General features: G+C 41.6%; 1 protein-coding gene across 3 annotated transcripts in view; it reads right to left on the bottom strand.

Moving 5' to 3' along the window:
* BICC1 (BicC family RNA binding protein 1) overlaps positions 1 to 27,045 on the bottom strand; it is a 207,755-nt gene that overhangs the window by 88,016 nt on the left and 92,694 nt on the right. For all 3 annotated transcript variants that reach the window (XM_042854730.2, XM_005307461.5, XM_065551853.1), the window contains one exon: positions 21,755 to 21,824. In XM_042854730.2, the coding sequence (XP_042710664.1) occupies positions 21,755 to 21,824 (70 nt within the window). The remainder of the gene's footprint in view (positions 1 to 21,754; positions 21,825 to 27,045) is intronic.

Raw genomic sequence — 27,045 nt, 5'->3', positions numbered from 1 at the left:
GCACAACAAGCCGTTTAGCTTGGCTATGTATTCCAGCACTGCTGAGTATCACAAGTCTTGCAGTATTTGGTGTTCTTCTTAAAGCCCTAGACCTTTTGCTACATGAATTCAGAAGAATCTGAGCTTTCATTAAAAAAGTTAATTTCTAGACTTCATGGTTGAAGGTCTGAACCCTAAAAGTGCACATCCCAGAAGACAAATAAAAAGCTCAAACATACTGTTTTAAAAATCTCATTAATACAGTCTCGTGATTTTTGAATACTTGAGGCTGGCAACACTAGACTAATCAAACACTGATCCAGTACTTTTTTTTTTTTTTTTTTTTTTTTTTTAAAACATAAACTGGCAGTTAGAAAGGATTATAGCACTTCAGCCAAATAAGTCAGTTTGTTATCGTTAACAAGTTAATCAATCAAGAGGTCCATCTTTTGTGTTATGCCACCGTCATATATGTCTTGCTATGTAAATTGACATGATGTCCCAAATATCCTAACCTCAGCATTCTTGATATTTCCAAGGACACTGCAGAGACTTTGCTAGAGTGTCTGGAATGCTTCCATATAGGCTCCTTCCTTGGTATCAATAAACTGAAATACTAGTATTCTTGCTCTACAATATCATCATCTAATCTTCATAGGCAGACGAGATGTCTGCCTGGCATGCATAAGTCAATCAAATTACCGACGCCCAAATTTGCATAAAAGACCTCATACAAAAGTAAATTGCATTCTCTATTATTGCTGGATGGACATCTTTCTGTCGTGGGCAAGATGGCTCTTTTCATCTACATCTGGCTAGGAGGTTGTGACCTTAAATTTTTGCTACAGTTAATGCTTTTATCACTTGAAGATTAAACATCATGCAGTTGAGGCTGTGCCTTAAGTCTTTTAAAAACTAAACTACTGGGAATATATTGGTGTGGAGAAAGTATAAAAGGAACTGTTATTTAGTCCTTCTCATAACACAAGAACTAGGGATCACCAAATGAAAGTAATAGGCAGCAGGTTTAAAACAAACAAAAGGAACTATTTCTTCACAAAATGCATTCCATCTGTGGAACTCTTTGCCAGAGGATGTTGTGAAGGCCAAGACTATAACAGGGTTCAAAAAAGAACTACATAAGTTCATGAAGGATAGGTCCATCAATGGCTATTAGCTAGGATGGGAAGGGATGCAAAAACATGCTCTGAAGTATCACTAGCCTCTGTTTGCCAGAAGCTGGGAATGGGCGACAGGGGATGGATCACTTGATTACCTGTTCTGTTCATTCCCTCTGAAGCACCTGGCATTGGCCACCGTTAGAAGACAAGATACTGGGCTAGATGGGCCATTGGTCTGACCCAGTATGGCTGTTCTTATGTTCTAAACATATTCAAATAGTGTAGAGTGATCTGTACTGGCTGGCTGTGGCTGAGTGGAGTTTCAGATGTTGACCTACAAACTTCTAAATTGCCTGGGACCTGCCTCTCCCCACTGCCACAATTCCACAGATGAAATCCATGGAGGCACTTGATCAGGACCCCCACTTGGTATAAGAGAGAGGGGAGCTGCCTACAGAACGTTTTCAGTTTTCTCAGTTGGATTTTTTTAAAATATACTTGACAACCCTTGATGGGAGAGTCTGTATCCTACACTGAATTAATTGTTGCACATGTCATGTCTTGCTCCATAGATCGAGTGCTTTTGTGATGCGCTAATCTTCACTGATCCAGAGAATCCTATTCTTCAGAATCTCTCATGAAACTGGTTCCTGCATGAAAGTGTAATTAGCAAATTTCTAACATGGTAACCATGCTATTATTAGTGCTCATGCTATTGAGAAATCAAGGTAAATAAAAAATTCCATTTACAGAATTGCTATCAAATAATTAAGTGTTTCTGTAACTTCTGTGGTGGTTTCTCAGGCAAGTTTTCAACGCCTCAGCCCTCCAGCCAAGCCACATACAGCTCGTGTGAAACAAAGACTCCTTCAGGGGTATACAGTCTATGAGAGGGCCTATCCCACTACCCCTCCATTGGTATCTCTGCAGCCCTCCCCAGACTCAGTCTCTAGAGAGTCCCCGCAACCCCTTCTGGGTTAGCCTTCAAATAGTTCCTCAACCCTGATATGGGGCTTCCTCTGCAGAGACTCTTCACCCTTTCTGGCTCCAGCTCTTCAGCTGGGTCACTTAACAGCTCAGTTCCCCTTCCAGGGGTGTATCCCAGTTCAATATTCAGGCCACTTCCCTATGGGCTAATGGGGGAGGGGGACACCCAGGCCTGTCCACTACTCAGGGTCCCAGCCCAGGGACTCTATGAATAGCAGCCACATGCCACTGAATCCCCTTTAACTAGCCACTATGCTGCTACAGATGCCTGGACCACTTCCGCAAGGCCCCAGCACCTTTGCAAATGCTTCACCCTTACAGGGGGGGCTGAAGTCTTTTACTCAGTCCCAGCAGCCAGCCAGGATCTCTCTCTTGCTCCCCCGATTCCTCCTAGCAACTGATTGTCTCTAGCTCTTTACCTCCTTTTATATGACCCTCATGGGCCGTGACTGGCTGCGCCCACCATATATGGTTGCCAACTTTCTATCGCACAAAACCAAGCACCCTTGCCCCGCCACTTCTCCAAGGCCCCGCTCTGCCTCGCCCCTTCTCCAAGGCCCCGCCCTCCGCTCACTCCATCTCCCCCTCCCTCTGTCACTCACTCTCCCCCACTCTCACTTATTCATTTTTACTGAGCTGGTGCAGGGGTGCAAGAAGGGGTGAGGGCTCCAGCTGGGGGGCAGACTCTGGGGTGGGGTAAGAAATGAGGGGTTCTGGGTGTGGGAGGGGGCTCTGGGCTGGGGCAGGGGATTGGGGTGTGGGCTCTGGGGTGCGGGCTCTGGGGTGCGGCCGGGGATGAGGGATTTGGGGGGTGGTACGGGCTCTGGGCTGGGGGTGCAGGTTGCGGGATGAGACCAGAAATGAGGGGTTCAGAGTGTGGGAGAGGACGTAGGGATGTGGGCGGGGGTGCAGATTCCGGGAGGGACTTTGGGTGCGGAGGGGTGGTGTGAGGGTGGCACTTACCTCGGGAGGCTCCTTGGAAGCAGCAACATGTCCCTTGGATGCTAGGCGTAGGGGCAGCCAGGCGGTTCTGCGCAGTGCGTGCTGCCTCCACGCGCAGGTGCCTTCCCTGCAGCTCCAACTGGCCTCGGTTCCCAGCCAATAGGCGCTGCAGAGCCGGAGCATGGGCAGGGGCAGCACACACAGCCCCCATGGCTGCCCCTGCACTTTGGAGTCACAGGGACATGTTGCCGCTTCCAGGAGCTGCGTGAAACCAGGTAGGGAGCGTGTCAACCTTGCCAACCAGACTTTTAACAGTCTTGTCAGCAGTGCTAACCAGAGCCACCAGGATACCTTTTCAAATGGACAGTTGACTATTTAATGTTTTTAGGGAAGTAAATACTAATAGGAACTGTGTAATCATGGGAGACTTTAACTTCCCGGATATAGATTGGGGAACAAATGCTAGTAACAATAATAGGGCTCAGATGTTCCTAGATGTGCTAGCTGATGAATTCCTTCATCAAGTAGTAGCTGAACCGACGAGGGGGGGAGGCCATTTTAGACTTGGTTTTGGTGAGTAGTGAGGACCTCGTTGAGGAAATGGTTGTAGGGGACAACCTTGGCTCGAGTGATCATGAGCTAATTCGATTTAAACTAAATGGAAGGATTAACAGAATTAAATTGGAGACTAGGGTTTACAATTTCAAAAAGGCTAATTTTAATAAATTAAGGGGACTGGTTAGGGAAGTGGATTGGGCTAACATATTTATGGATCTAAAGGCGGATGGCGCCTGGGATTATTTTAAGTTAAAGTTGCAGGAGCTGTCGGAGGCCTGTATCCCGAGAAAGGGAAAAAGGTTAGTAGGCAAGAGATTTAGACCGAGCTGGATGAGCGAGCGTCTCAAAGGGGTGATTAAGAAAAAACAGAAAGCGTACAAAGAGTGGAAGAGGGGAGGGATCAGTAAGGAAACCTACCTTATAGAGGTCAGAGCATGTAGAGATGGAGTGAGAAAGGCCAAAAGCCGTGTAGAGTTGGACCTTGCGAAGGGAATTAAAACCAATAGTAAGAGGTTTTATAGTCATATAAATAGGAAGAAAACAAAGAAAGAAGAAGTGGGACTGCTGAAGACTGTAGATGGAGTGGAGATTAAGGATAATCTAGGCACGGCACAATATCTAAACGAATTTTTTGCATCGGTTTTTAATGAGGCTAATGAAGGGTTTAGGAATAGTGGCGGCGTGACAGAGGGGAATAAAGGAGGGGGGAGGGATTGACATTACCGTATCCGAGGTAGAAGCCAAACTTGAACACCTTAACGGGACTAAATCGGGCGGACCGGATGATCTTCATCTGAGAATATTGAAGGAACTGGCGCGAGAAATTGCAAGCCTGTTAGCGATAATTTTTAATGAATCTATAAACTCGGGGGTGGTACTGTTGGACTGGAGAATAGCTAATGTGGTTCCTATTTTCAAGAAAGGGAAAAAAGTGACCTGGAAAAAATTTTGAAGGAGAAAGTAGTTAAGGACCTTGAGGTCAATGGCAATTGCGACAAATTACAACATGGTTTTACGAAAGGCAGATCGTGCCAAACCAACCTGATCTCCTCCTTTGAGAAAGTAACAGACTTTTTAGATAAGGGAAATGCGGTGGACCTAATATACCTCGATTTCAGTAAAGCATTTGATATGGTACCGCACGAGGAATTATTGGTTAAATTGGAAAAGATGGGGATCAATATGAAAATCCAGAGGTGGATAAGGAACTGGTTAAAGGGGAGACTGCAGCGGGTCATACTGAAAGATGAACTGTCAGGTTGGAGGGAGGTCACCAGTGGAGTTCCTCAAGGTTCGGTTTTGGGTCCCATTTTATTTAATCTATTTATTACTGACCTCGGAACCAAATGTAGGAGTGGGCTGATAAAGTTTGCGGATGACACAAAGTTGGGAGGTATTGCCAATTCGGAGAAGGATCGGGATATTCTGCAGGGAGACTTGGATGACCTTGTAAATTGGAGTAATAGAAATAGGATGAAATTTAATAGTGAAAAGTGTAAGGTGATGCATTTAGGGATGACTAACAAGAATTTTAGTTACAAGCTGGGGACACATTGGTTGGAAGTAACAGAGGAGGAGAAAGACCTCGGAGTCCTGGTTGACCGCAGGATGACTATGAGTCGGCAATGTGACGTGGCCGTGAAAAAAGCTAATGCGGTCTTGGGATGCATTAGGCGAGGTATATCTAGTAGGGATAAGGAGGTGCTGCTTCCGTTATACAAGGCACTGGTGAGATCTCATTTGGAGTACTGTGTGCAGTTCTGGTCTCCCATGTTTAAAAAGGATTAGTTCAAACTGGAACGGGTACAGAGAAGGGCCACTAGGATGATCAGAGGAATGGAAAACCTGTCGTATGAAAGGAGATTCGAGGAGCTCGGTTTGTTTACCCTAACCAAAAGAAGGCTGAGGGGGGATATGATTGCTATCTTTAAATATATCAGAGGGATAAATACCAGGGAGGGAGAGGAATTATTTCAGCTCAGTACTAATGTGGACACGAGAACGAATGGATATAAACTGGCCGTGGGGAAGTTTAGGCTTGAAATTAGACGAAGGTTTCTAACCATCAGAGAGATGAAATTTTGGAACAGCCTTCCGAGGGAAACAGTGGGGGCGAAAGACCTCTCTGGCTTTAAGATTAAGCTAGATAAGTTTATGGAGGGAATGGTTTGATGGGATAACGTGATTTTAGTCAATTAATCAACAGCGTGCCATCGCTGGTAAATAGTATCAATGGTCAATGAGGGTCTGGCTAGAGAATCTTGCCTGCATGCTCGGGGTTCTACTGATCACCATATTTGGGGTTGGGAATTTTCCTCCAGGGTAGATTGGCAGAGGCCCTGGAGATTTTTCGCCTTCCTCCGCAGCATGGGGCGAGGGTCGCTAGCTGGAGGATTCTCTGCGACTTGAAGTCTTTAAATCACAGGATTTGGGGACTTCAACAGCTGAGTCAAGGGAAAGGGGGTGGGTCAGCTTTTGTGGCCAGCATCATGTGGGAGGTCAGACTAGATGATCATAATGGTCCCTTCTGACCTTAAAGTCTATGAGTCTATGAAAACCAGATACCTGGCAACCCTACCTCCACAGCCACTTTAGCCCACTTGGAGGACTTCTCTACTGCTCCTTTCTGGCATGAGGTGTAGCAGGACCCTGAGGCCTCCAATAGGGGGGCCCTGGGCCTGTACAGTGATCCCTGTCAGAGATTCAGAAACACTTTGGAACTGTTAATAGCCACTTCTTCTACATTAGATCAAAGAACACCTCTTACTAATCTCACATCTTTGTATTAATCAAAAGAAGTCTATCATATCAAATGTGGCCTCAATTTTAGGCTTTATATAAACAAACTTTCACAATATTTAAGACACATTGAAATGTTTCCAGAAATACTCCTTAAATTAAAATAATTGTTTACATTTTAAATAATGATTTTTCATTACCTATAAGTCAGAAACCATGGCAGTGCATAAAAACCCCAAAATGAAAAGGTGAAAAGTGACTTGCCAATTTCTATTCCCCAAGATGAGAAAAATTCAAAAAAGTGGAATATATATATACACACACACATATACAGTGAAAACTAGTAAGATTATTGCAACTTAAATATTGTTTAAAATCCTAAGTCTTAATGGTACCATAGGTAACCTGAGAAAGAACATTTTTAACCTTAAAGTGTGCCTATGTGTGTGTGTTGAAACGTTAGAACACAGAAAATAAATGACAATCATATATATTTTCATTGTCACACACCTTTTTCCTTTCTAGGTTATAGTGATATTCACTATGAAGACAAAATATGCATAACAACAATGCTGCTACATTGCTTATCTACTCTTCATACATAGCTAATGGCTTCATACTCAAGGTCAGGACAACGCATTCTATTCACTGCTACAATACAGCACCAAAATAGGTAAAAAGAGCTAGTCATTTTCTAGAATGCCAGTTTTATAATAGGACAAAAGAAAAAAACAAGTAAGTAACTGCCCCCCCCCCCCAATATTCTTTTAATAACTGTAGAAAAATTGTGCATATGTGACAAATATAGACAGGAATGCTCTGACTTATACTATACAGCCTGTCACATTCACCAATCTTGTCTCATTGCTGCTTTGTACTCCCCTTCAGTCTACGTGCATCTGCTGTCTCTTGTTTTATACTTCAATTATAGGCTCTTTGGGGCAGCAACTGTTCTTGTTTTGTTTGTACAACGCCTAGCACAAGGGGATAGTGGTCCATAACTAGATGTTAGGATAATACAAATAAGCCATTAATTATATACTATGTATTTAATTAATACACCCCCACCCCAGCCCTGGGCTCTCACCAGTGCCCTCCTCCACCCACACCCTGTGCCGCCCCAGCCCTGGGCTCTCCCCCCCATCCCACCTGCACCCCCTGCTGCCCCAGCCCTGGGCTCCCCCACACTAGTGCTGACTCCACCCGCTCCCCCCTCGCCTCCAGCCAGTCCGGCACTGGCAGGGTCGGGGTAAGCAGCGGGGCTCCCGGGCCGCGCCTCAGCCCAGGGTCCCTCCAGCCAGGGCTCCCACCTCCAGGACCAGCCGGGACCCGGGAGAGCAGAGCCAGAGGACCGCCCCAGCAGGGGGCTGAGGAGCCGGGGCAGGTTAGCCCCAGAGGGAGCAGAGCCCCGAAGAGCAGGACGCTGGCCCCGCATGGCAGTGCCCCACCCTCTATGGCCCCGTTGATGGTAGTAATTTGAAAACTTTTCCAATAAAGATTTATTTTTCCAGAAAATTTTCATTTTGGCTCCCTCTCAGTCAGTCCTTGTGGATATTTATGATGAGGTTAAATAAACAAAGGTAATTCTCACTCATGATGCCATACCAAGGGTAATGATATGGCTATTACCATATCAGAATGCAGGATTTTAATGATAATTGTAATTTTATAATTATGCATATATTAAATGCACTGTCTGCTCTCAGGATAAGTGGAATGTTATGGAAGAATATTGGTTGAGATGTATGTGTTCAAAAGGTCAGACATTAAACAGGCTTTCCTATTAAGGTTGCCATGTCATCCCTCAAGAAGAGCAACATACACTGCACTCTCTTCTCCTCCCCCAAAACTGCCAGCATCAGCTCTGCAACGTTCTTAGTGCCTCCTGGCCTAAGAAATAACAGTCTTGAAGTCAGTTCAAATGCTTAGACTAATGTGATGCACACAAAGCTCTATTAGCCAATCCGGCCAGATGTCAAGTTAAAAAACAGCACAATTATAAATTTTAAATCACGGGTCTCTTGGACACCCAGTAACTGAAAATACAGTTCACAATGTTCAAACTTGGGTGTTTAATGTCCACAACTCCCATTAAAGACAGAAATATTTGTGGATGCTATGAACCTCTAAAGCCACCTATTCCAATGCCATAGAAAATGGAACAATGTAGGGAAACCAGGAAGCAGAAGTAATTTATATAGAAAAAATGAAAATGAGAAGCACTGTAGACCCCCGTTTCAGAGTTTCACAGGAGACAGACATTTCATATTAAAATACATTATTTATTCACAGCTGCTAGTCAAAAGTAGTATAAACGCACTGCATATTGTATGTTCTGTACAATGCATGATGGAGTGATCTGCAAGTAATCAGTGTTAAATTTAGCTATAAACAGACCATGTTAACTCCTTTTCACCCCCTTTCTGAAAAAAATAGTAAACTTTTAATCTTAGAACAGCATAAAAATTGGGAAGTTGTTCCATGAATATTTTCACCCAGTTTCCAATTACATAATACAACGGAGTCTTTAATTGGAAAATAATCTTCAATTTTAGTATATTTTCTTGTATCTTTTTTCTATTATTATACTCTTCAAAACACCATCACACTGGGGCTCTCAGCTGTAAAATGATAATGCCCTTACGTGACTGAAATGTAGTTCAGTCCCCTATACAAAGGGGGATCAAATCATTTTTAATTGCCAGGGAACTATTGTGTTGTAACTGGGTTTCCCCAACAGAGGAGAATCTCCAGGGATGTGAAACAGAAAATTATTGGGGAGGGGGGGGGGAACAGCAAACTGAGCCCGTTTGCCTTCTCTTTAACGCGATAAATAGCCTAGTGATCTGATCAAGTAAGGTACGTAACTTTTTAAATTAACCACTGAGTACTGAGGTACCTTCTTTTTAAATAAAAGGTTCTCAATGACCACTGAAAAAAGTTCTGTTCTTGTCTCTGTGATTTGTATTTATCAGAATCATTCTTATTATAAACAGTAAATCTCATTGATGCCAAGAGATCTGTGGTGCTACAAACTTGACACAGATGTTTGTATAATGTTAGGGTCCCAGACTACTTAAATATTCCCTAGAGACATTTCTCATTGTAGTAAAGTTTTCCTACCCATCTGTTGCCAGTTCACAGTCCTGTTTATCTAATTTTTTAAAAACAGCCAGACATCTTTTGTTGTGAACCTGTTAGATTTCAGCAGAGTTTGGCTGGTCCATGCTTTGAAAGAGGAACCAAGGTACATCTAGATGCAGCAGAAAGTAGAGTTGGTAATTCAGTTGTTGGCTCTTTTCTGAGTCAGTTCAGAACCAAAACTACCAGCATCTTACAAGAAGGAACATGTTGCTGCAGTGTGGCAGCCTTTCCAGCTTTTACTTTCTTTAAAAAAGAATGAGGGTAAATAGCAGCCCAATACAGTCATCTTTTTTAAGGGGAGGTTGGATGGGGGCAGAATTAGGATCAGCTCTCTGTCAAACATGAATAACCCTCATCCCTGCTATGATATCCAAGGAAGCTTCATATGGCTCCTCCATGGCAGCAGCAGGACTCTTTGGTCCAGCAGACACATGGAAGGAGAAAAGTAACAGCAGAAGTCCACTGCAACCAGCATGGTATGGCAAAGGCAGGATCAAGTACCGCAGTAATGCGGAGAGGGGACAAGAGGAACATATAGGATAACCCTTGAAACACAGCAAAAGGATTCTTCCCTCCTCCTACAGACACCCCCTACCTTTCAGCCTAATGTGGTAGTACTGTGCTCAACACTCCTGCCTAACTTCCATTCAGTCACATCTATACAATCCCACTGAAGGCCTTGAGGTTTCAGAGGTGTCACAAAAGGGATAATCAGAACAGTTACAGAGCGATAACTGAGGGCATGATTTGGCCTGCAGCACCCTTTTTTACAACAACAAGAAAAAGGGCCAGCTTGATTTTCATAGACCACATTGCTTAAAATGTTTTAAAAGAAAGACTTTTTACACATAAACAGCGTTCATTTGGTAGGAAATCAGTGCCACTGTTATTACAGAACTGCACTTGGAAGTATAAAATTAATTGCTCTTCCATTTTCACAGATACTTTATTTTTAAAATGAGGTGCGCAAAATACAAAACAACCTCAATGTATCCACAATGTAGCTGAACAAAAAGCATGTTTGCTATGCGGTTCGTGGCTTTCTGCCAAGTGTTAAGCTGATAAATTATTATTTAAGAAGGGTAACCTTATTTTTCCTCTGAGGGAAATTGAGATTCACTCCAGTTACTCACTCACAAAAGCTATACTGCATAATAAGAAGGGATGCATTTCTTTCTTTTAAGAAATGATGTAATCCTTTAGTGGAACACGTGAGTAAGTTATGAGGTGTTTGCACATGTAACATTTAAAAACTGGCCAAGCTATCATGCTGAACTGCTGTTATGGAAGCCAGGCTTTTATATATGAAACTTCTTTACAAAAAAAATATTAGCACAAACATTAAAAATAACCAGTTTTGATACAATTGAAAATTTCTTGTTGTTTAGTCTCTTTTTACATACAGTGATTGAAAAAATTATTAAGTACTTATTAGGAACAAATACCTAAGAAAACTTTTCTGAACTACATTAAATTAGAGTTCAGCTATATTTGAAAACTACACCTCTACCCCAATATAACGCGGCCCGATATAACATGAATTCAGATACAACGTGGTAAAGCAGCGCTCCGGAGGGGCGGGGCTGCGCACTCCAGAGGATCAAAGCAAGTTCGATATAACGCGGTTTCACCTATAACACAGTAAGATTTTTTGGCTCCCAAGGACAGCGTTATATCGGGTAGAGGTGTACATGAAAACAGCAGATGGCCAATTCATTCATATGCATTCAGATGTTTGCATTTGTATAAAAAAATCTCGTTGGAATCACTCAGATGACAAACTCGCGTTCAATATTTGAATTTAAGGGTCACAGAATTCAAACAAAGCCTAGTCCCTAAATTCATTCTAAATTCTAACTTATCCAGTTTCCTGCAAATCAGACTTTCAGCATTGAAGAAGCAATACACTGTAAAATTAAAGAACTTTCCTGCATTTTAATATGAATATTTCTTTGAAAGGCCAAGACCTGCTCACCTGACTTTTTGGGGGGCATCAGTGCATAAATGATGTTGAATTGGTATGTTCTGTGCATAAGCAAGAAGAAGAAAATTTCTGTGCTTGTTATTGTCAGGGCAATAACCAATCAAGTCCTGTTCTATACAGCTAATAATGGTAGTGCTATTTTTCCTAACTTGGCTAGAGTTGCTACTATGCCTCTTACCAGATCAAAACCAAGTCATCAACAAAATGACCATACTATATTTGGTTTGGGTCTTCCCTATGTGATCTTCAGTCAATATAACCACACAATGAAATTATCATGCTAGTCAGCTGTCTAAGAGTTCTCTCTACAGTATCTAAGATGTAGGTCCTGAATGAAGAAAAAAAATATCAACTAAAACTCAAAGAACTGCAGGGATAAGAATGCCAGCATTGCTAACCCACAGTGATTCATTTCCATCACTTATACCATCAATGCAATTGTATTTTAGGTCCTCTCTCTTCCTCCTCATGCACTCCTCCAATACTTTACTTAATCAGACATACTACTTCTTGTGGGTGCTTCTTTCCTGACATCTTCTCTGCCTGTGCACTAGGGCAGTGGTTCTCAACCTGGGGTCCGGGGCCGCCTGGGGGGCCACAAGCAGGTTTCAGGTGGTCCTCCAGGCATGCCCGGTGTTAGACTCACCACAGCCCAGGGAAGAAAGCTGAAGCCCCACCGTGCAGGACTGCAGCCTGGGGCCCTGAGCACGACCACCCAGCGCTGATGTCAAAGCCTGAAGCAACTTAGCTATGTGAGGACCCCTGTGGTGTGGGGACCCAGGCAACTGCCCTGCTTGCTACCCCTTAACGCTGACTCTGGATTTTATATACAGAAAACCAGTTGTGGCCCAGCTGGGCCATGGAGTTTTTATAGCATGTTTGGTGGGACTCAGAAAGAAAAAGGTTGAGAACCGCTGCACTAGGGAAATGGTAAGAAAATATTCACCAAATAAGGGAGGGGAAAAAAAAGAGTAGGAGTAACATTTTCAAACCCACTTCAGTGATTTAGGAGACTGAGGGTTCATCTATATGGATAGCTACTGAGTGGCAAGCCAGGTTTGAATTTATACCACACTAGTCTGCCACATAGAATCATAGAAGATTAGGGTTGGAAGAGACCTCAGGAAGTCATCTAGTCCAATCCGCTGCTCAAAGCAGGACCAACACCAACTAAATCATCCCAGCCAGGCCTTTTTCAAGCTGGGCCTTAAAAACCTCGAAGGATGGAGATTCCACCACCTCCCTAGGTAACCCATTCCAGTGCTTCATCACCCTCCTAGTGAAATAATGTTTCCTAATATCCAACCTAGACCTCCCTCACTGCAACTTGAGACCATTTCTCCTTGTTCTGTCATCTGCCACCACTGAGAACAGCCTAGCTCCATCCTCTTTGGAACCCCTCTCCAGGTAGTTGAAGGCTGCTATCAAATCTCCCCTCACTCTTCTATTCTGCAGACTAAATACCCCCAGTTCCCTCAGCCTCTCCTTGTAAGTCATGTGTCCCAGCCCCGTAATCATTTTTGTTGCCCTCCGCTGGACTCTCTCCAATTTGTCCACATCCCTTCTGTAGTGGGGGGGACCAAAACTGGACATAATATTCCAGGTGTGGCCTCACCAGTGCCGAATAGAGGGGAATAATCACTTCCCTCGATCTGCTGGCAATGCTCTTACTAACATAGCCCAATATGCCGTTGGCCTTCTTGGCAACAAGGGCACACTGCTGACTCATATCCAGCTTCTCGTCCACTGTAATTCCCAGGTTCTTTTCTACAAAGCAACATCCCCCATGAACACTGCTACAGCATGCTAAAAATCCTAGAGTGCAGCTTGTTGTACTATGCTTTCAAATAGTTGTGAGCTAAAGCTGGACTCTGGGACTTTCAATACACTGCAGTAGTGTCCACACAGGATGTTACTGCATGGCAAAAAGGTGCACTGTAAATTCATACCCATACCATGCAGACAATACCTAAGTCTCATTTTCAAAAGTGATTTGGGCACTTAGAAGTCCAAGTCTCATTGAAAGTCAATGGAACTTAGGCTCCAAAGTGCTTCAGTCACTTTTGAAAATAGGATATGGGTGCTTTTGAAAAATCTTATCCTAGAATTAAATGTAAATCAACAGCTCATATCACTCTTCAAAATTGCATTCACAAAGCATTCTTAAGGATGTATACAATTACTTTTTCATTATTTTGACATTATGGAAGTGTGCCCTTAATTATGAGTCTCATAATGAGGAGAAGAACTTTACACAATTTCAAATTCTCTTGCAAATTTGGCAGCACTGATGAAACAGCAGTGTGCTTGAATTACAAGAATCCAACTAAAATCACAATTTGCCTACTTAACGGATTTTGAACAAAGGAATTTAAATGGCCATAAAAAAGTGGAAACGCTCAAGAAGTCTATATTCTGCTGCTGACGCACAGGCAACTCCCTTTAACATTAATGGAAGCTTGTGTGCACATCAGTAATAGTGCCAACCCCAACAATTCAAAACCATGAGTGATACCCCCTGGCCAAAATCATGGTATTAGCTTAATAATTGTGCCATATAATTAAATAATATTTTGGGGCCATCATGGGATGTTCTTGCCTCAACTTTATATGCACATAATGTCAACACAAAAATGCAGACTGGTCTCCCGGCTGGATAATAGGTATGGAAATCCACTTCCCTCTCTTAAGTAACCACTAGGGTAGGGGAGCAAGGTTAGAAGACTGAACTGGAAGTAGGGTCTTTGGTGATCAGCAAGAGGTCTGGGCAGTGGGATGAGCTGGGGCAGGGTAAGGATGGAGAGAGGGAGCTGGCAGTAATATGGTCAATGGAAGAGAGTAACTGATGAGCTGGCATAGCATTTAGGGGAGTGAGGAGTATCCAGAGCCCTCCCTGCACCCTGACTCTCCCCATACTCCCCGGCTTTCTCTCATCACCTTTTCCCACTGGCTCATTGTTACCTGCCCCTTGACTCCTTAGTAAGGGGCATCTTCCTCCACCCTCATCTCTCCCTGCTGATTGATTAGTCTCACCAGGTCAGAGCTTTAGATGCCCAAGGCCTGCTGCATGTACTCTTCTTCAAGGCTCTCGCAAAAGTCACACTCAGAAAAGAAGCTTTGGTGTTCCTGTGTCACAAAGGACCACAAAGCTGGGGTGAAATTGCCAGTCTTGAAAAAGTCATGAGACTTGGTATGATTAAATTGTCCCATAAGTGTTCAGACTTAATAAATAAATAAATACATAAATAAATAAAATAAAAAAAATAAAAAAGGGTGGGCACCTCTACAGAATACCACCACATTAACGAAGGCAGGGAAAGCAGTAATACTTTCACAGATCTTTAATCACCCAATTAATAAAGACCTGAAACCTGTGAAATACCTGCTTCAAGAAATGTAACTTGGTCTTAAGTACAAGAGCACATTTTTAGCTTCCTTGACGTAGACAAAACAAAGTTCAAGACATCAGATTTTACCTTTATCGTTCACTATCCCCAAAAATGTGCAAATAAGGCATATGAATATACAAGAAACAATTCCGCCCATTATATCCCCTTGTAGTGAGGGACTATGCATCGTCCTATCATTACTAACGGCTGTCACTCATTTCTCACTCTCTCCCAAAAGTTTGCAAATAACTACTTCTAACTGACAAAATCTGAACACATGGTTTCCTTCAAAACTTATTTTAGTGTTTGGAAAAATTATATTTGTTTGGAAAATAAACAAACACATGTATTTCAAAATGTTTTATCCTCAGCTCCTCTTCATAACAACACACACTAAAGCATCTGTTACTTGTTAGAGCAGGAAATTCCTCTGTTTTGATCTTTATAGAACAGTTGAGAGTCAGTAATTAACTTGTGAATTCTGGCTTTTGTGAAGTCATACAAGATATTTTAGCAATTTTGTTAAAAACAGGATCTTCAATAGGCAAATTCCTTACATTCCAAACAGATGGAAGGTCCAAACATAAAATATTCTGTGAATCAACTATTTAGGGGGGTATATATCAAGTTTGCTATCATGTATTAATAAATTACCATCCTTAGTAATAATCATACATAGCACTTTCTGACCATGGATCTCAAAGCTTTATCAACATTTCACAGCCTAAGAAGAAAGAGGTTAAGTGACTTACCCTTTTTCAGGTCACTTAACCTTTGTGCAGTGGTTCCTCCCACACCACAACTTATCTGCAGTACCAGAAAATATAGCTGGGTCTCCTGACTACCATGCCCTATCTACTGAACCACAATGCACCCTAGTATGTACACTTTGCATTACAAGTGTTAATGCTCATGTCTAACATATTAACAAGACAATATACAACCAGTCATTCCTGTAATAACATTAATAACTGCCGATCATAAAAGCCAGATGATACAACATTAGTGAGAAAATACTGTAGTAAACCATAAATTATTTTCATGCTAGATTGAAAAGCACACAATAAGGATGTTTTCCTGATTATAGGGGGGGGGGGGGTTTAGATCAATAACAAAAAGCCACAAAATACATCTACCAAGTACTAGCCTACCAAAATTTTAGACCATCTTTACTAGTAAAATTTACTAATTTGGTGATAGTGAAATACTGTCCTAGGATTTAGAGCACAAGATAAATGTGGTGCGGGGTATCGCCATTCAAAGTACTAAAAGTTTTCTGCCTGTCAGTCTGTGGATCAACAATTATTTTCTATAGCTTTTCTATAAGCCTTACTCCTGTTCCTCCCCAACAAAATGACTGCTAATTAGATACTCATTTCCCAGTCAGAGGTCTCAGAACATTGAGTCTGCCCACAGACAGTTGGCTGGTTACACTGTGCAGACTCTCCTTCTCAATTCCAGCTGCTAAATTTTATGAAATGAAGTCAAGATACATCAAACACTTTGCCAGTATTATTTTTCCATATAAACAATTGCTGTGGCTGCAAATGGGCAATTTATTCAAACGTAAATGGGATGGGAAACAGTGTGGACTATTAAAATGTGGCCATCCTATCTAAAATTTAGGAACCCCTAGTGATAGGTTTTCTCCCTACATATTATTGTAATGTACTATCTTGTGTGTATGTACACAATCTCCCACATATACAATGACTGATCAGAGGATACAAATCTGATGCTGCTCACACCATGTAGCCCAAAACCTCACTGACCACTTTTAATGGTGTATCACATTGTAGAAATGTCTCATTGGCAATCTACCACCACACTAAGTTTCTTTTGGCATTAAGATTTTCCAAGTTTCTCATTCTCATTATGTGTGCATGCTTTGGACTATATTTCCTCAGTTGTATTAGTTTGCATTTTTCCAACCTAGATTTCATTGTTATTTTCTGCTCATGTTTCTAATCTCTATAACCCTTTTTATTTCTCTTCTCTCAGTGGCATTCCCCCTTACTTCTAATTTAATGTCATAAGCAAACTTCATTAATTCACTTTTTATTTCTTCTCCTAGTTCATTAATGAAGATGTTCAAGTCACCAACACTTAGCACTGTTCCCCATGTGATGAACTGGAAAAATGTCTATTATTTCCTATGGCTATTATCTGTAACTGTTTCCCTGTTCAATTGTGTGATATTGTCTTATATGAATGCATAGAGCTAAATCAAAGCTGTAAAGGGGTTGTTGAGCAGCCATGCAGGAAAGGTGCAATGACACAGATATGACAGCCTCTCAGGTACCCAGCTTCAAAGGAGTTAAGCTAACTGGGCCATCAACTGATGAGAGAATATACCTACCTGGCTCCCATCAAGGCAACAACGTTTTGCTCTTTACTAAGCCTGGGATGAAAAGGAACTCAAAAAGCTCACAGACCTTAGAAAAAGGAGAATTTGAGGTAAGCTGAAAGTTGCTGGCCAGGATGCGTGAGTGAAAAGACTGACAGTCAAACATTCAGAGACAAGGCTGAAGCATTTTAGGATGTTCCTCCCAACTCAGAAATGGAGAATAAGCCCGATATGCCTGAGATGTCTGTGGATGGAGAGGTTACGCTTAGGTAAGGAAGCATGTGTGCTTATTTTAAAATCCACTTCTCAAAGCACTGAACCTACCTGTTGGGCAAAATAAATCAGGCTTTGTTTTGAGGAAACTTTCTGTCTCACTGCAAATGTATGCTATTACAGGCTCCCCGAAGAGAAACACTTGCAGGGTCCAGCCCCAGTTACACTTACTGAATTGTCACAGTTGGTAGCCAGGAGACTGTACCCAGGTCCTAGTTTGAAAATGAGGGAATTGCAGAATTCCACCCAGACAGGTAAAGGGCCTGATGCATAACATCTGTAGGGCTCCACCCCAAGAGGAGACAGCAGTGCAGTTAGCTTGGTAACTGTGACAACCCAAACACAAGCCAGAACTCAATACATTGCTATTGCTCTACCCTTTGTTCATGGCTTTCGGCCACATTTCCACATAACTGTGTGGATATCCAGGCAGATTTGAATTAATTTTGCATGCAAGACCAAATATCAAATATTGTATCAATTAAAATCTAAACAGTATTACATGTACTGCTTTCCCTTTACCTTTTTTTTTAAATTCTGTTAAAACGACGCAAGGAAACTCCCCCTCCCCCCACCGCCTTCTCATTTACATCTCAGGCTATAGCAGCTTGTGAAAGTCATGAAATATTGAGCCTAAAGTAAGCAGAAGAGGATTCAGGTGGAGAACAGGTCTTCATGGAGACTTTGCTTTTTACCACTGATTGTAAGCATTCCTTTCCTACCTATGTGATCCTCACCACTCTGACTACCACTAAAGAAATTTTTCCCTTATGCTTTCCATCTAGCTATTCTTTCCTTAAGTGGTATGCATTCCTAAACACATAGATGTGCTTTCTGTCTCCAGGAAGCATATGGGGAGAGGGGGGAAATCTCTCTTAGGAAGTCTCTCTGGCTCGTTAAAAAAATAAGAGCCTGCACCTTTATGAACAGACCTTTTTGTCCTCTCATGAGTTCTTCCTCTGTTGAAAAGGTTACAGGAATATGACCATTTTGGTTTATGAAACGAAAGTTTAAGAGTCTACCATTTATCAGAGATTTAAAGAAGTTTGCAAATGTGAGAACCTAACTCCATTTTCTGATATCCTCTACTTTGCCACCATAAACATAAAATAACCACAAAAAGTAGTTGAACTAATTGTTTGCAACACTGAAAAAGTCCATCTATCAATATTCTTCCCTTTTGACAAACATTTCCCTTACATTTCAAATAGATTTACGGACAATCCATCTTGGCTTTCTCATGTTTACTTTCATCTGTGCACCAGCGTCAACCAAAATGCCCTCAACACTGTGAATCATAGAATCATGGAATATCAGGGTTGGAAGGGACCTCAGGAGGTCATCTAGTCCAACTCCCTGCTCAAAGCAGGACCTAATCCCAACTAAATCATCCCAGCCAGGGATTTGTCAAGCCTGACCTTAAAAACCTCTGAGGAAGGGGATTCCCACCACCTCCCTAGGTAACCCATTCCAGTGCTTCACCACGCTCCTAGTGAAAAAGTTTTTCCTAATATCCAACCTAAACCTCCCCCACTGCAACTTGAGACCATTACTCCCTGTTCTGTTATCTGGTACCACTGAGAACAGTCTAGATCCATCCTCTTTGGAACCCCCTTTCAGGTAGTTGAAAGCAGCTATCAGATCCCTCCTCATTCTTGTCTTCTGCAGACTAAACAATCCCAGTTCCCTCAGTCTCTCCTCATAAGTCATGTGCTCCAGCCCGCTAATCATTTTTGTTGCCCTCCGCTGGACTCTGTCCAATTTTTCCACATCCTTCTTGTAGTGTGGGGCCCAAAACTGGACACAGTACTCCAGGTGAGGCCTCACCAATGCGGAATAGAGGGGAATGATCACGTCCCTCGATCTGCTGGCAATGCCCCTACTTATACAGCCCAAAATGCCGTTAGCCTTCTTGGCAACAAGGGCACACTGTTGACTCATACCCAGCTTCTCATCCACTGTAACCCATAGGTCCTTTTCTGCAGAACTGCTGCCTAGCCACTCGGTCCCTACTCTGTAACAGTGAATGGGATTCTTTCATCCTAAGTGCAGGACTCATCAGGTTTCTTTTGGCCCAATCCTCTAATTTGTCTAGGTCCCTCTGTATCCTATCCCTATCCTCCAGCGTATCTACCACTCCTGCCAGTTTAGGGTCATCTGCAAACTTGCTGAGAGTGCAAGTCCACGCCATCCTCCAGATCATTAATGAAGATATTGAACAAAACCGGCCCCAGGACCGACCCTTGGGGCACTCCGCTTGAAACCGGCTGCCAACTAGACATGGAGCCGTTGATCAGTACCCATTGAGCCCGACGATCTGCCAGCTTTCTATCCATCTTATAGTCCATTCATCCAGCCCATACTTCTTTAACTTGCTGGCAAGAATATTGTGGGAGATTGTATCAAAAGCTTTGCTAAAGTCAAGGAATAACACATCCACTGCTTTCCCCTCATCCACAAAGCCAGTTATCTCCTCATAGAAGGCAATTAGGTTAGTCAGGCATGACTTGCCCTTGGTGAATCCAGGCTGACTGTTCCTGATCACTTTCCTCTCCTCTAAGTGCTTCAGAATTGATTCCTTGAGGACCTGCTCCATGATTTTTCCAGGGACTGGGGTGAGGCTGACTGGCCTGTAGTTCCCCGGATCCTCCTCCTTCCCTTTTTTAAAGATAGGCACTACATTAGCCTTTTTCCAGTCATCCGGGACCTCCCTCGATCGCCATGAGTTTTCAAAGATAATGGCCAATGGCTCTGCAATCACATCCACCAATTCCTTTAGCACCCTCGGATGCAGCATATCCGGCCCCATGGACTTGTGCTCATCTAGTTTTTCTAAATAGTCCCGAACCACTTCTTTCTCCACAGAGGGCTGGTCACCTTCTCCCCATACTGTGCTGTCCAGTGCAGCAGTCTGGGAGCTGACCTTGCTCGTGAAGACCGAGGCAAAAAAGTCATTGAGTACATTAGCTTTTTCCACATCTGTGACGAACTGGGACTGTTCTTACTGTGGTGTGTGAATGCTGACAGGGGAGTGTGGCTAGGATAGTCTGCAATGGAGGATGGGAGTCTGCCTGAAGGCGAATACCTGAGCGTGTAACATGAGAACCCAGGAAGGGGTTGGAGGCCAGGTGACACCTTGGCCCGGGAAACTGAACAAAGGCTGTGGGAGGGGTCGCTGAAGGCAGTGTGCTGGAAGCGGGCTGGAGAGATGGCTGGGAGACAGAGATGGCTCTGACCCCCCAAAGGGGGGTGGGCTGGGATGCCCTGGGACCCCAAGCTGGACCTAACTGGGGGGGGCCCTGTTGTCTGTGCCTGCAAGACCTGTCTTGGACTGTATTCCTGTCATCCAAATAAACCTTCTGCTTTACTGGCTGGCTGAGAGTCATGGTGAATCGCAGGAAGCCGGGGGTGCAGGGCCCTGAGTCCCCCAATACTCTGTGACAACATCCTCTGTCACTAGGTTGCCTCCCTCATTCAGTAAGGAGCCCACACTTTCCTTGACTTTCTTCTTGTTGCTAACATACATGAAGAAACCCTTCTTGTTACTCTTATCTCTTGCTAGCTGCAACTCCAAATGCGATTTGGCCTTCCTGATTTCACTCCTGCATGCCTGAGCAATATTTTTATACTCCTCCCTGGTCATCTGTCATTCAACTTCTTGTAAGCTTCTTTTTTGAGTTTAAGATCAGCAAGGATTTCACTGTTTAGCCAAGCTGGTCGCCTGCCATAATTACTATTCTTTCTACATATCGGGATTTTTTTTCCTGCAACCTCAATAAGGAGGCAGAGTGACAGAGTTTTAATTCAAGTATTGCTTCAATAGAAATCAGGTGACACACACTCACCCATTCCGACAACAGTTTGATTCCTTGACCTATTGATCTTAAATACAATCAGTGTCCAGTTCCATAAAGAAAATAAAAAAATCACACTGCTTATATTGTGTTAATTTGGACTTACAAATTTAGACAAAATTGTAGACACATCCATGATTACATTGACAGCCAGTCAAAAGCTTCAAACACATTTAGAGTTCTAGACTACTTTTGTAATTTAAAATAAATTGCTACACAATGTCAGCTAAACTTCTAAAGCTTACAAGACAATTCATATGAGTAGAGAATCAACACTTATCCAAGAAAAATAAAAAGATTAAACAAAGCTTTAAGGTCTAATATTATGGGAAATCACCTTATCTGTGATTAAATTAAATGCTGTTACTTCAGTGTTGACTTTCCCACACACAAAAAAATCAATTTTTTAAAAATATGGAAGTAAAAAGTGAATATACCTTTTTTGGACTTTGCCCCAATCTTCAGCTTGGATGGCCAAGCAATCTGTGTGTTCGTTTCTTCCATAATCTGTTAAAAGAAAAAAAAAAGTTAATTTAAAATGCAACTCCCTGCCCCCCATCATTCTATATTATCTAGCGTTCCTTTTTTGGTGAGATCATATTCATCTTTTTTACACATGCCCTAGTAAATACATTTGAAAAGTATAGTTAATGATAAGGGGGTTTTGAGGTGGGTTTGTGTGTGTGAGGACAGGAGGTTGATGTCTCGTGATTCCAAACAGCCTAAAAGATTGCAAGTAGGAACCAAGGAAGTCACACTTCAGTGGCCTCATCCAGCGCCACTGGAGTCAAGGGAATGACCCCAATGACTTCAGTGGGCGTTTGATCAGGCTCATAGTGACAAAAAATCTGTTTTCTTAATTCAAAGTATTTTTACATAAATCCTAGAATATTAACAGGCTCATTTTGAATGCTTACAGACTAAATTACTTCTGCTGTATTCAGTACATGTTGCCTAAGTTTATGTTTCACTATTCTTTAGTTATTTTAAATTTGAAGAAGAAATGTTATCCCTAGAATAGTTTATAGTCCAAAAAATCTTTTGCTTATTGGATTTAGCAGCTCATGCATCCTTTCAAAGTGCTAGAATTCCTATTTTTCTGAAGTCAGCTGATGTGGCTTGCAACTTGCCTATAAAATGTTCACCCTCTGAACATTAACAGAAAAATACAAGTTATCTTGCAAAAAAAAATTCCAATTTTGTGGGCCACATCCTCATCTGATGTGACTGCACTCACTTCAAAGGAGCTACATGAATTTATTCCAATAGAGGATTAGGCTATTTATTGTTCAGTAAGTGATTTGCTATTGTGCTCTCATGCCTTACAATTTAATAATATGTAATATTTCATATAGTTTTAATGGCTTCCTTTTCAATTATACCAACAGAAATATTTTTATAACTCAAACAATGCAATTTGTACAGTAAGTGCTTTTGAATACCTTTTTATAAAAAATAATTTTTTAAAGTATTTATTTATTGAGCTAGACATTTTGACAAAAAAAATTCCAATCAGCAAGTGGAAAAAAAAAAGACAAACAGTACAAATTAATCTATCTTGGCACTGTCCAAAATGAGTGAGAGAGAGAGTGTGTGTGTGTGTGTATGTGTGTGTGTATAAAATTAAATTCCCAAAATAAATAACCAGACCACTTCAAAAAGTAAAATGAATACATTAAGAGAACCAGAAAACATTCCAACATTCATTGGTCCCGTAGAGTAGCAACATCCTGGACAGATGCACTAATTTAAGAATTCCTAAATGTATACTCTCTGCTGCCCAAATCAATAATAGAATTCCTCTACAGTCACAATTTCTAGATTAGCACACCATGTGGAAAAAGTGAAAATATCAGCCAGGACTCACTGTACTACACTTTGTATGTGTTTCAGCAACTATGGGATAATAAAATTCAGCTGGAGGAAGACATTTCCAACAGAGTGAAATTCTATCAGGAATATATACATATTTCTGAGCAGCCTCCAGTCCAGATGTGAAGAAATCCACTGGTAAGAAATCTGAGTTATAGATCAACCAAAACTCCCACTCACATTGACTTCATTTGTATGCAATTGACTTCACAAAGGAAAGACTGGAGCACATAGCAGTTTGAAATCTCAGTTGTTTGAAATCTCACTCAGTATTTGAAGTGGTCACACTTTTGGAACTACCAAAGAACGTACGAGTTTAAAAAAAATAAACTAGCAAACCCTTTAAAGCATAGGCAAGTCTACTCAAGTACAGAAGGGGAAACAATGGTACTGTGCTATGCTCTTCCTGTCCCTCCCGATTTAGTGGAAGCCATTCTCCACATAGACAATAAAATTCAGGCTCTGAAGCTGAAAAGAGCCTAGAAAGGCCAACCACATTCTGCCACGTTCTCTTCAAAGGCAAATCAGCAAAAACTTATGAGTTCTGTTCAATGTCCCTGTCCACCAATGGAGGGTTCTGCAGGCAGTGACCATAATGGGAGCCTTTGACAGCGCAGCTCCACTGCAGACAATGTTAAAGTCGCTTAGCTAGGAGTCAATGTAGAGGCAAAAGGCCTCTATACAGACAGTGATGGCCAAACCCTGTGCTTCTGGGGGGCAGGGAGGAAGGAGAACTTTGCTCATCACAATGGAAAAATCAGAAAAGTTTCTTAAATGCATTTTTCAGTCCCTTAGGTGGGTTATTTCAGAAAACTGGAGCCCATGACCACTGTGATGAAAGAACCTCTTAATGCCAACTGGCAAGGGGGTGTATCATGGTTACAGGAATTTCCTGAATCTAGTATCTATGGTCTGGTTCACCTAAGAATGTTATGTGAGATCTCAAACAAAAAGCTGGCATCACATCGGTCATCCAATATCATTGTGAAATGTATGTAAGGAGTCAGCATATGTTTTTTAAATCTGTATTGGGAGGTTGGTCACCAGCAAAAACAGGTTTTCTGTCAGAAACAGGACGATTAACCATCTATCTGTTTACATGTAAACTGAGTCTTCTCATTCACAATGGTTCTATCAATGGTCTGAACTGAAAGCAAATGAAAGATTACAAAAGAGAGTTCCGAAAGAATCTAACAGGAAGAAAAACACGAGAGGGAGGCGGGGGTGGGTGGGGAGAAGTTCACTTCAAAAGTTTCTTCCATTATATTTGGGAGGCAAAGATGACATGGACATCCCTCACTTAGGAAGTGAATGGACATCTGATTTGCTTCATGGAAGTGGGATCTCAACCAGGCTTGGTCGAAAACACTGGAAACAACCTTGGGTGAGAACTAACCATTATCCTCTGGTCTAAAGAAGTTTAAGTTTAGTCTCTAGCAAGCCTGTTATGATTTTGTTATATATATATAACCATTTGTTTCCAATATTATTATTCACTATCTCTTGAATCTCTCTTTTTTGATGACAAGTTTATTCTTGTTTTCACTATATATGATTAGGTGGGAGGAAAGAGTAAAAAAAAAAAAAGACAATAAAACAAGGAGGGTGGGATGCTAAAGAGAAAAATCAGCTATGTAAGTGGCTGGCAGGGGGGAAAAACCTCATTGGAATAAAAGCTACACACCACTATTCCCTTGTCCACTCAATAAAAATATGGAATTCTGTATTTGGAACAATATTAGGAGGAAAATCCTTCTATATCTTTATGTCAGACCAAAATTAAATTCAAACCTGTAATCTAAAAGGTGTGCACATTTGGGGGTACAGGAAAGACACACATTTGGGATTTTCAAAAGAGTCTAGGAGTCAATTTTGAAAGACAAAGTGAATAGGAGTTGGCTGCCTACCTCCTTTAAGCTCTTTTGAAAATGCAAGCCTACATTTTTACTACATTTTACAATATCGAGGCTAATGTCCTATTTATTTCCTCTGACCCTTAACATGAGAGACAGTTACCCTACTTTTTCATAAAGCCTTTGTTGTGATTAGAGAACATTAGGCGAAACAGAATACCATCAGTTTACCAAGACAGCCAGGTCTGGGTGCATATAAATTAAGTATGTTCTATGAGTCCATAATCTCAGAGCAGATATTACAGGGATTTCTCATTTTATATACTATCACTATCATCCAACTCAGATTAGTAAAGTTTACTGTAAATGTTATAATCAGTTATCAAATAATCTCCTACATAAGTTTGGAAACCGTGTGCAATATGTAAAAAAAGAAATAGGAACATGCTTCTTTATTGCACAGTTGCATCTCTTTCTTCATTTTTGCAGCAATACACTCATTCAGTTTCACAGTTATTTTAGTCTTCTAAACTATTTTTACTACTTAAAAAGCTTCCTGTTTTCATTATTTTCTTTCGAGAAATGTGGGTTACTCCTAACAATCAGCTTTAAAAGAATTTAAATTACATTTCTTGATGTAATCATCCTGTAATCAAAAGTAAACTTCAAACACATACACCAGACAGTCATCTACTTTAGTACAACTTAGTTCTTGCAATCTGGAGAGTGAGACTGAGGTTGCATAAAAACAAATTATGACTATTACATATTTTATGATCAAAAAGAAGAACAGGAGGACTTGTGGCACCTTAGAGACTAACAAATTTATTAGAGCATAAGCTTTCGTGGACTACAGCCCACTTCTTCGGATGCATATGCATATGCATCCGAAGAAGTGGGCTGTAGTCCACGAAAGCTTATGCTCTAATAAATTTGTTAGTCTCTAAGGTGCCACAAGTCCTCCTGTTCTTCTTTTTGCGGATACAGACTAACACGGCTGCTACTCTGAAACTTTTTATTTTATGATCATTTGCTTTAATTTTTTAACTGAATTCTATAACAGAACTGAAAGAGCCTTACAGAATTTTAGAAAAAGGAAAAAGATGAAGATTTACTATTTATCAAGCACAAAGTAGTTAAATTCAGACAAATCCTAGAACTATGCCATAGTGAGATTCTGCCTCTTACATTACATTCTTTTATTTTGGTTTCATGGTTGTCTCATATTTTGGAAACCAAAATGCTAGCCATCTAGTGATACTTTTTTCCTGAAACAAACTGAGACGCAATCCACACAAAAAAACCAATCGTGTGTGGCAATCAAAAGACAAGGTGGTTGAGGTAATATCTTTTATTGGACCAACTTCTACTGGTGAAGGAGACAAGCTTTTGAGTGGTCTGGTCTTGGAAAGTCACACCTAAAACGGCTAAAACAAGGTGGAATGGATTATTTAGCATAAGTAGTTAACACATTCTAAGGGATCATTCGAAGTTAAGTGGCCAGTTAACATCTCTGCAGTCACAGGACCAAAATAGAGGGGTTGGAGGGTTACAGATTGTTGTAATAAACCATTAGATCCAGTGTCTTTATTAAGATCATGATTTTTACTGTTTATGCAAAGTTATGAATCTAAGGTATCAGACTCGTCTTTGGAAGGTGCTGTGCAGGTTCCCTGTGAGGATAATGATTGAGAGGTCAGATACGGAGTGACCACTTTGTGAAAAGTGTTTGCCTCTGGGTAATACTGTATTTTTGTCTCATCATTTTTCTGTGAGAGTTCATTTGAGAGCACAGTGATTGTCAGGTTTCACCCACATAGTTATTGGAGCATTTAGTGCATTGGATGAGGTATACCACATCTGACTGGCATGAGAACAACCCATGGATCTTGAAAAGGTGTGTCGCAGGGGGTATTGATCATCCTAGCACTAGAGATATGTCTGCCGGTTTTACATCTGTTGTTCTGGCAGGGTCTGGTGCCGATTTGAGTTGGTGGGTCCCA

This window comes from Chrysemys picta, chromosome 7 (genome assembly GCF_011386835.1).
Source record: "Chrysemys picta bellii isolate R12L10 chromosome 7, ASM1138683v2, whole genome shotgun sequence".
In the NCBI taxonomy this organism is placed as follows: Eukaryota; Metazoa; Chordata; order Testudines; family Emydidae; genus Chrysemys; species Chrysemys picta.
The sequence above is the reverse complement of the archived record's forward strand: the minus strand, read 5'-3'. Positions and strand labels throughout refer to the sequence as shown.